The 9,704-nt window shown below is 42.3% G+C and overlaps 2 protein-coding genes across 2 annotated transcripts; both read right to left on the bottom strand.

Annotated features, from left to right (window-relative positions):
• Positions 1 to 4,121: 4,121 nt before the first annotated feature.
• LOC137619024 (DNA ligase 1-like) lies at positions 4,122 to 4,939 on the bottom strand. The gene is made up of 2 exons (XM_068349222.1): positions 4,782 to 4,939; positions 4,122 to 4,392 (listed from the first exon to the last, which is right to left on the bottom strand). Exons 1-2 carry the CDS (start codon positions 4,937 to 4,939, stop codon positions 4,122 to 4,124), a joined length of 429 nt encoding a protein of 142 aa, XP_068205323.1.
• A 431-nt stretch (positions 4,940 to 5,370) lies between these two features.
• LOC137619023 (uncharacterized) lies at positions 5,371 to 6,188 on the bottom strand. The gene is made up of 2 exons (XM_068349221.1): positions 6,031 to 6,188; positions 5,371 to 5,641 (listed from the first exon to the last, which is right to left on the bottom strand). Exons 1-2 carry the CDS (start codon positions 6,186 to 6,188, stop codon positions 5,371 to 5,373), a joined length of 429 nt encoding a protein of 142 aa, XP_068205322.1.
• Between the last annotated feature and the right edge of the window lie 3,516 nt (positions 6,189 to 9,704).

Below are 9,704 nucleotides of genomic sequence, written 5' to 3'. Positions count from 1 at the left end.
TGGCATTGTAATCCATTCGAACTTAGATATTTGATCTATTCAGTCTTCAAATTTGAGTTTTGGTGTTTGAATTTTCAATCCTCATAACTTTAGTGTTCTAACTTGACATTATATATCCATGGGACCTTTATTGTAAGTTTCCAAATTTAAAGGTTAAAGAGCCCTATGAATAGCAGAGGCAAGGGACAGTGACATTGCCCTAAAGACTGACTATATATACAAATGATCAGCTCCCAAGCCCCCTCTCCACACAAGCTAGGACCAGGGAGATCCAGGCAATGACTGGACTCCCCAAAACCCGCCATCCTTAGCTCACAAGGATGGAGAGGTTGCAAACACTAAAGAAACTAACGAACTTGAGCGGGACTCGAATCCCAATCTGGCCATCACCAAGCAGGGACGTTTCCAATAACCCACCATATTTCAATAGCACTTAAGTGTTAGATTTGGAAAATCTTAAAATTTACTAGAATTTAACATTATTAGACTTTAAAGCAGTGTCCGAACTGGGAAGTATTAGAAATTGACATAATGCATTCTTTCAACATTTTTAGATTTAAAGGTTGTTTTTCAACTGGGAAGTATTTAAAATTGACATAATGCATTAATTCAACATTATTAGATTTAAAAGCAGTATCTGAACTAGAAAGAATTTGTAATTAACCTAATCTGTTCAGACCAACGATATTTATAAGGAAAACAAAGGGAGAAATATCCCCGCTATGTCCAGCTTTGATTTTGCTGAAGAAGAGTTTGCCCGCTCTAAAAATAATATTGTTTCTAACCTTTATTACTTGCTCAGTTGGTCCCAGAGAGAAAAAGATAGCCATGAAAAAGGAGAGATAATAAATGAAGAAAAAGAGAGGATGTGGATGGGAGAAAAGAGAAGCACTGTACTGAAGAAACAATCCCCGTCAATCCTCACAGGAATCCTCTAGTACTTTCCATGTATGGTTAATCTCTTTTACAGTTCTTCTCAGCCTTCTTCGTTTTTTATCAATCCCTTCCAGCGTTCAGTTGATCCTTTGTCTAGATTACAAATGAATCCTTTAAACTGTTTTGAAATATCTCTCTCAAGTTATTTCAATATACATATATATATATATATATATATATATATATATACATATTTGTATATATATTAATATGTATTCCTTCCTAAGTAGTGATACCCTAAACTTGTGAAAGACTTTATGCATCGCCATTATCAGCAAAGCTCTAATAATCAGAGCCACCCATAATAGGTTTATTTGCTGTGGCAATGAAAACTGGCCAAACCCCAGACATGGATAAGGCCAAGTCAGATGGCCTAGAAAACGATTTATTTGTTGGTGTTGTGTGTGTGTGTATATATATATATATATATATATATATATATATATATATATATATATATATATATATATATATATATATATATATATATATATATATATATATACACACGGTATACATGTGTGTTTTTCTAATTATTAATATACAATATGATGAACAATAATACTTCTCTTCTATGTCTAGGCAGATGTCAAAGTATACACTAAATAATACATTAAACTTCATCCAAATTATAATTTCATTAGTAATTAACATTAATAAGTTCACTTCCAGTTTTATCTTATCTTGTTTCTCAAATTGTTGAAGCCTCTCGAGTGAAGATCCCTCGTGAAAGAAGAAATAAAAACCAAGAACAAAAGATGCTTTTATGCCTCTGATAACATCAAGTGTCTTTTATTGACTGCATATCCTAAGTTTTTCCTTCAACGAGAGAAAAACACCAATGGAGAAATCCTATCCCTAATTGTTTCCTGCAGAGGACAGGACTAAGGATATTCGGCCCAACGTAGGACTAACTCCAGACGCCCTTGCTGGCATGTGCAGCGCCCCAGGGAGGTAAATAAAACCTTTGAATCTTGTCCACAAAGCAGAAACACTACTGACCCTTCAAGCTTTATTTCCTTGAGGCTTGAGCTTTTCATATCGTATTTCCCGCCAAAGCTTGGGAGTGTTGAGTCAGCTCTCAGTTCCTCTGTTGAAATGTGACTGCTGTCCACAACGAGCAACCGACTTCAGCCTCCAGAGAGCAAAGCAATTCAGATAAAATATCCTTCTTTAATATGACTTCTCTGCCTCGGTCTCTTCGCGAAATAAAGAAATTGCATCGCTGGAATTTAATCACAAGTTGCATAGTTTTCGCACAGAGGGGCATCACTGTGACGTCATATCTTTTTTCTCTTACATATCCATGAACATATTCACATATATTTGCTCTGGCTGACTTTCGGCTATCTAATTTTTATTATTTGCCACATCACTTTAAAAAATGAGAACAATTTTGTGATGTTATTATTCTGTCCAAGGGTAAAAATAAAGATTTTACATTTCAATTTTTGGTATAAAAATTCAGGTTCAGAATGAACTGTGCCATCACGTCATCTTATTATTATTATTATTATTATTATTATTATTATTATTATTATTATTATTATTATTATTATTATTAGCTAAGCTACAGTTCCAGTTGGAAAGGCAGGATGCTATAAGCCCAAGGGCTCCAACAGGAAAAAATAACCCAGTGAAGAAAGGAAATTAGGAAACAGATAGAATAGTGTGTTTGAGTGTTCTCTCAATCAAGAGACCTCTTACCCAAGACAGTGGAAGACCATGGTACAGTGGGTATGGCACTACCCAAAAACAGAGAACAATAGTTTGATTTTGGAGTGTCCTTCTCCTAAAAGAGCTGTTTACCATAGGTAGTGAATCTCTTCTAACCATACCAAGTGGAAAGTACCAATGAAGATCAATATCAACTTTACCAAAATCATCTACGTTGGAGTCATGAAAAAATATTGTGATGTGGGGATCTTATACTTATCTATAAAGAAAGAAGATAATTTTTTGTAATCGATTGCATATAATGCTAACAAATTTCAACACTTTTGTCATAAAAAATCAATATATTAAATCCTAATATTCAGGAAAGGAGAGAGTAAGTGTAAGTTAAAGGGGAGTAAAAATAAGCATTTATACTTCTATTACCTTATCCCTTCACATTTCCTATTAAATGTCTCATTAGTTGTACATCGAACTCCGTGTCCCTAGCACACTTACTCCTACTAGATACTCGGGGGCAAAGCTACATAATTGGGGGGAGGGGGCCTTTAGTAGGAGGAATTGATAAAGAATCCCCACGGCCCCGTACCCTGATGAGTTGTTGGTAATAGTAAATGTATATTTATATACTTTTGTTTTCTTAATGTGCTTTGGAGGCAGGCTTTTCTCCTTTCAGAGTCTCTCTGAAGATCTTTTTCTCCCTTCAGAGCCTCTCGGAGGTCCTTTTCTCCACTCGGAGCTTCTCTGAACATCCTTTTCTCCTTCAGAGCCTCTCTAAGATCCTTTTCTCCATTCAGACCCTCTCTGAGGTCCTTTTTTTCCCTTCAGAGCCTTTCTGAGGTCCTTTTCTCTCTTCAGAACCTATCTGAAGATCCTTTTCTCCACTCAGAGCCTTTCTGAAGATCCTTTTCTCCCTTCAGAGCCTCATTGAAGATCCTTTTTCTCTCTTCAGAACCTCTCTGAGATCCTTTTCTCCCTTCAGACCCTCTCTGATGACCTTTTCTCCCTTCAGAGCCTAACTAAAGATTCTTTTCTCCATTCAGAGTGTCTCTGAAGATCCTTCCCTCCCTTCAGAGCCTCATTGAAGATCCCTTTCTCTCTTCAGAGCCTCTCTTAGGTCCTTTTCTCCCTTCAGAGGCTCTCTGAGGTCCTTTTCTACCTTCAGAGCCTTTCTGAGGTCCTTTACCCTCTTCAGACCCTATCTGAAGATCCTTTTCTCCCTTCAGAGCCTCTCTGAGGATCCTTTTCTCCCTTCGGAGCCTCTCTGAAGATCCTTTTCTTCCTTCAGACCCTATCTGAAGATCCTTTTCTCACTTCAGAGCCTCTATGAGGTCTTTTTCTCTCTTCAGAGCCTCTCTGAGGTCCCTTTCTCTCTCCAGACCCTATCTGAAGATCCTTTTCTCCCTTCAGAGCCCCTCTGAAGATCATTTTCTTTCTTCAGACCCTATCTGAATATCCTTTTCCTCCTTCAAACCCTATCTGAACATCCTTTTCTCCCTTCAGAGTTTCTCTTAGGTCTTTTCTCCCTTCAGAGCCTCTCTGAGGTCCTTTTCTTCCTTCAGAGCCTCTCTGAGGTCCTTTTCGCTCTTCAGAACCATCCTCGAAGATCCTTTTCTCCCTTCAGAGCCTCTCTGATTAGCCTTTTCTCTCTTCAAAGCCTCTCTGAGGTCCTTTTCTTCCTTCAGAGCCTCTGTAAAGATCTGTTTCTCATTCAGAGCCTCTCTAAGGTCCTTTTCTCCCTTCAGAACCTCTCTGAGGTCCTTTTCTCCCTTCAGAGCCTCTCTGAGGTCCTTTTCCCTCTTCAGGGCCTATCTGAAGATTCTTTTCTCTCTTCAGGGCCAATCTGAAGATTCTTATCTCCCTTCAGAGCCTCTCTGAAAATCCTTTTATCCCTTCAGAGCCTCTCTGAAGACCCTTTTCTCCCTTCAGAGGCTCTCTTGGGTCCTTTTCTCCCTTCAGAGACTCTCTGGGGTCTATTTCTCCTTTTAGAGCCTCTCTGAAGATCCTTTTCTCCCTTCAAAGCGTATTTGAAGATCCTTGTCTCCCTTGTTTCTCTGAGGTCCTTTTCTCCCTTCAGACCCCAACTGAAGATCCCTTTCTCCCTTCAGATCCTATCTGATGATCCTTTTCTCCCTTCAGAGCCTCTCTGTGGTCCTTTTCTCTATTCAGACCCTAGCTGAAGATCCTTTTCTCCCTTCAGAGCCTCTCTGAGGTTCTTTTCTCCCGTCAGAGCCTCTCTAATGGGATTTTCTTTCTTCAGAGCCTCTCTGAAGATACTTTTCTCTCTGCAAACCCTATCTGAAGATCCTTTTCTCCCTTCAGACCCCATCTGAAGATCCTTTTCTCTCTTCACACCCTATCTGAAGATCCTTTTCTTCCTTCACACCCTATCTGAAGATCCTTATCTCCTTTCTGAGCCTCTCTGAAGTCTTTTTCTCTCTTCAGAGCCTCTCTGAGGTCCCTTTCTCTCTCCAGACCCTATCTGAAGATCCTTTTCTCCCTTCAGAGCCTCTCTGAAGAACCTTTTCTTCCTTCAGACCCTATCTGAAGATCCTTTTCTCACTTCAGAGCCTCTATGAGGTCTTTTTCTCTCTTCAGAGCCTCTCTGAGGTCCCTTTCTCTCTCCAGACCCTATCTGAAGATCCTTTTCTCCCTTCAGAGCCCCTCTGAAGATCATTTTCTCTCTTCAGACCCTATCTGAAGATCCTTTTCTTCCTTCAAACCCTATCTGAACATCCTTTTCTCCCTTCAGAGTTTCTCTTAGGTCTTTTCTCCCTTCAGAGCCTCTCTGAGGTCCTTTTCTTCCTTCAGAGCCTCTCTGAGGTCCTTTTCGCTCTTCAGAACCATCCTTGAAGATCCTTTTCTCCCTTCAGAGCCTCTCTGAATAGCCTTTTCTCTCTTCAAAGCCTCTCTGAAGTCCTTTTCTTCCTGCAGAGCCTCTGTAAAGATCTGTTTCTCATTCAGAGCCTCTCTAAGGTCCTTTTCTCCCTTCAGAACCTCTCTGAGGTCCTTTTCTCCCTTCAGAGCCTCTCTGAGGTCCTTTTCCCTCTTCAGGGCCTATCTGAAGATTCTTTTCTCTCTTCAGGGCCAATCTGAAGATTCTTATCTCCCTTCAGAGCCTCTCTGAAAATCCTTTTATCCCTTCAGAGCCTCTCTGAAGACCCTTTTCTCCCTTCAGAGGCTCTCTGGGGTCCTTTTCTCCCTTCAGAGGCTCTCTGAGGTCTATTTCTCCTTTCAGAATCTCTCTGAAGATCCTTTTCTCCCTTCAAAGCGTATTTGAAGATCCTTGTCTCCCTTGTTTCTCTGAGGTCCTTTTCTCCCTTCAGACCCCAACTGAAGATCCCTTTCTCCCTTCATATCCTATCTGATGATCCTTTTCTCCCTTCAGAGCCTCTCTGTGGTCCTTTTCTCTATTCAGACCCTATCTGAAGATCCTTTTCTCCCTTCAGAGCCTCTCTGAGGTTCTTTTCTCCCGTCAGAGCCTCTCTAATGGGATTTTCTTTCTTCAGAGCCTCTCTGAAGATACTTTTCTCTCTGCAGACCCTATCTGAAGATCCTTTTCTCCCTTCAGACCCCATCTGAAGATCCTTTTCTCTCTTCACGCCCTATCTGAAGATCCTTTTCTTCCTTCACACCCTATCTGAAGATCCTTATCTCCTTTCTGAGCCTCTCTGAAGTCTTTTTCTCTCTTCAGAGCCTCTCTGAGGTCCCTTTCTCTCTCCAGACCCTATCTGAAGATCCTTTTCTCCCTTCGGAGCCTCTCTGAAGATCCTTTTCTTCCTTCAGACCCTATCTGAAGATCCTTTTCTCACTTCAGAGCCTCTATGAGGTCTTTTTCTCTCTTCAGAGCCTCTCTGAGGTCCCTTTCTCTCTCCAGACCCTATCTGAAGATCCTTTTCTCCCTTCAGAGCCCCTCTGAAGATAATTTTCTCTCTTCAGACCCTATCTGAAGATTATTTTCTTCCTTCAAACCCTATCTGAGCATCATTTTCTCCCTTCAGAGTTTCTCTTAGGTCTTTTCTCCCTTCAGAGCCTCTCTGAGGTCCTTTTCTTCCTTCAGAGCCTCTCTGAGGTCCTTTTCGCTCTTCAGAACCATCCTCAAAGATCCTTTTCTCCCTTCAGAGCCTCTCTGAATAGCCTTTTCTCTCTTCAAAGCCTCTCTGAGGTCCTTTTCTTCCTTCAGAGCCTCTGTAAAGATCTGTTTCTCATTCAGAGCCTCTCTTAGGTCCTTTTCTCCCTTCAGAACCTCTCTGAGGTCCTTTTCTCCCTTCAGAGCCTCTCTGAGATCCTTTTCCCTCTTCAGGGCCTATCTGAAGATTCTTTTCTCTCTTCAGGGCCAATCTGAAGATTCTTATCTCCCTTCAGAGCCTCTCTGAAAATCCTTTTATCCCTTCAGAGCCTCTCTGAAGACCCTTTTCTCCCTTCAGAGGCTCTCTGGGGTCCTTTTCTCCCTTCAGAGGCTCTCTGAGGTCTATTTCTCCTTTTAGAGCCTCTCTGAAGATTCTTTTCTCCCTTCAAAGCGTATTTGAAGATCCTTGTCTCCCTTGTTTCTCTGAGGTCCTTTTCTCCCTTCAGACCCCAACTGAAGATCCCTTTCTCCCTTCAGATCCTATCTGATGATCCTTTTCTCCCTTCAGAGCCTCTCTGTGGTCCTTTTCTCTATTCAGACCCTAGCTGAAGATCCTTTTCTCCCTTCAGAGCCTCTCTGAGGTTCTTTTCTCCCGTCAGAGCCTCTCTAATGGGATTTTCTTTCTTCAGAGCCTCTCTGAAGATACTTTTCTCTCTGCAGACCCTATCTGAAGATCCTTTTCTCCCTTCAGACCCCATCTGAAGATCCTTTTCTCTCTTCACACCCTATCTGAAGATCCTTTTCTTCCTTCACACCCTATCTGAAGATCCTTATCTCCTTTCTGAGCCTCTCTGAAGTCTTTTTCTCTCTTCAGAGCCTCTCTGAGGTCCCTTTCTCTCTCCAGACCCTATCTGAAGATCCTTTTCTCCCTTCAGAGCCTCTCTGAAGATCCTTTTCTTCCTTCAGACCCTATCTGAAGATCCTTTTCTCACTTCAGAGCCTCTATGAGGTCTTTTTCTCTCTTCAGAGCCTCTCTGAGGTCCCTTTCTCTCCCCAGACCCTATCTGAAGATCCTTTTCTCCCTTCAGAGCCCCTCTGAAGATCATTTTCTCTCTTCAGACCCTATCTGAAGATCCTTTTCTTCCTTCAAACCCTATCTGAACATCCTTTTCTCCCTTCAGAGTTTCTCTTAGGTCTTTTCTCCCTTCAGAGCCTCTCTGATGTCCTTTTCTTCCTTCAGAGCCTCTCTGAGGTCCTTTTCACTCTTCAGAACCATCCTTGAAGATCCTTTTCTCCCTTCAGAGCCTCTCTGAATAGCCTTTTCTCTCTTCAAAGCCTCTCTGAGGTCCTTTTCTTCCTGCAGAGCCTCTGTAAAGATCTGTTTCTCATTCAGAGCCTCTCTAAGGTCCATTTCTCCCTTCAGAACCTCTCTGAGGTCCTTTTCTCCCTTCAGAGCCTCTCTGAGGTCCTTTTCCCTCTTCAGGGCCTATCTGAAGATTCTTTTCTCTCTTCAGGGCCAATCTGAAGATTCTTATCTCCCTTCAGAGCCTCTCTGAAAATCCTTTTATCCCTTCAGAGCCTCTCTGAAGACCCTTTTCTCCCTTCAGAGGCTCTCTGGGGTCCTTTTCTCCCTTCAGAGGCTCTCTGAGGTCTATTTCTCCTTTCAGAGCCTCTCTGAAGGTCCTTTTCTCCCTTCAAAGCGTATTTGAAGATCCTTGTCTCCCTTGTTTCTCTGAGGTCCTTTTCTCCCTTCAGACCCCAACTGAAGATCCCTTTCTCCCTTCAGATCCTATCTGATGATCCTTTTCTCCCTTCAGAGGCTCTCTGTGGTCCTTTTCTCTATTCAGACCCTAGCTGAATATCCTTTTCTCCCTTCAAAGCCTCTCTGAGGTCCTTTTCTTCCTGCAGAGCCTCTGTAAAGATCTGTTTCTCATTCAGAGCCTCTCTAAGGTCCTTTTCTCCCTTCAGAACCTCTCTGAGGTCCTTTTCTCCCTTCAGAGCCTCTCTGAGGTCCTTTTCCCTCTTCAGGGCCTATCTGAAGATTCTTTTCTCTCTTCAGGGCCAATCTGAAGATTCTTATCTCCCTTCAGAGCCTCTCTGAAAATCCTTTTATCCCTTCAGAGCCTCTCTGAAGACCCTTTTCTCCCTTCAGTGGCTCTCTGGGGTCCTTTTCTCCCTTCAGAGGCTCTCTGAGGTCTATTTCTCCTTTCAGAGCCTCTCTGAAGGTCCTTTTCTCCCTTCAAAGCGTATTTGAAGATCCTTGTCTCCCTTGTTTCTCTGAGGTCCTTTTCTCCCTTCAGACCCCAACTGAAGATCCCTTTCTCCCTTCAGATCCTATCTGATGATCCTTTTCTCCCTTCAGAGCCTCTCTGTGGTCCTTTTCTCTATTCAGACCCTAGCTGAAGATCCTTTTCTCCCTTCAGAGCCTCTCTGAGGTTCTTTTCTCCCGTCAGAGCCTCTCTAATGGGATTTTCTTTCTTCAGAGCCTCTCTGAAGATACTTTTCTCTCTGCAGACCCTATCTGAAGATCCTTTTCTCCCTTCAGACCCCATCTGAAGATCCTTTTCTTACTTCACGCCCTATCTGAAGATCCTTTTCTTCCTTCACACCCTATCTGAAGATCCTTATCTCCTTTCTGAGCCTCTCTGAAGTCTTTTTCTCTCTTCAGAGCCTCTCTGAGGTCCCTTTCTCTCTCCAGACCCTATCTGAAGATCCTTTTCTCCCTTCGGAGCCTCTCTGAAGATCCTTTTCTTCCTTCAGACCCTATCTGAAGATCCTTTTCTCACTTCAGAGACTCTATGAGGTCTTTTTCTCTCTTCAGAGCCTCTCTGAGGTCCCTTTCTCTCTCCAGACCCTATCTGAAGATCCTTTTCTCCCTTCAGAGCCCCTCTGAAGATAATTTTCTCTCTTCAGACCCTATCTGAAGATCATTTTCTTCCTTCAAACCCTATCTGAACATCCTTTTCTCCCTTCAGAGTTTCTCTTAGGTCTTTTCTCCCTTCAGAGCCTCTCTGAGGTCCTTTTC

Source organism: Palaemon carinicauda, chromosome 25 (genome assembly GCF_036898095.1).
Source record: "Palaemon carinicauda isolate YSFRI2023 chromosome 25, ASM3689809v2, whole genome shotgun sequence".
Classification (NCBI taxonomy): domain Eukaryota; kingdom Metazoa; phylum Arthropoda; class Malacostraca; order Decapoda; family Palaemonidae; genus Palaemon; species Palaemon carinicauda.
The sequence above is the reverse complement of the archived record's forward strand: the minus strand, read 5'-3'. Positions and strand labels throughout refer to the sequence as shown.

What these genes read in the sequence shown, in the direction of transcription:
- LOC137619024 (XM_068349222.1), bottom strand. Translation starts at nt 4,939, where the DNA reads ATGGGGTCTGAAGGGAGAAAAGGATCTTCAGATAGGGTTTGCAGAGAG. An exon ending in GAAAAGGATCTTCAGCTAGG is followed by an intron (nt 4,393 to 4,781) that starts GTCTGAATAGAG and finishes AAAGGACCTCAG; the next exon opens with AGAGGCTCTGAAGGGAGAAA.
- LOC137619023 (XM_068349221.1), bottom strand. Translation starts at nt 6,188, where the DNA reads ATGGGGTCTGAAGGGAGAAAAGGATCTTCAGATAGGGTCTGCAGAGAG. An exon ending in GAAAAGGATCTTCAGATAGG is followed by an intron (nt 5,642 to 6,030) that starts GTCTGAATAGAG and finishes AAAGGACCTCAG; the next exon opens with AGAGGCTCTGAAGGGAGAAA.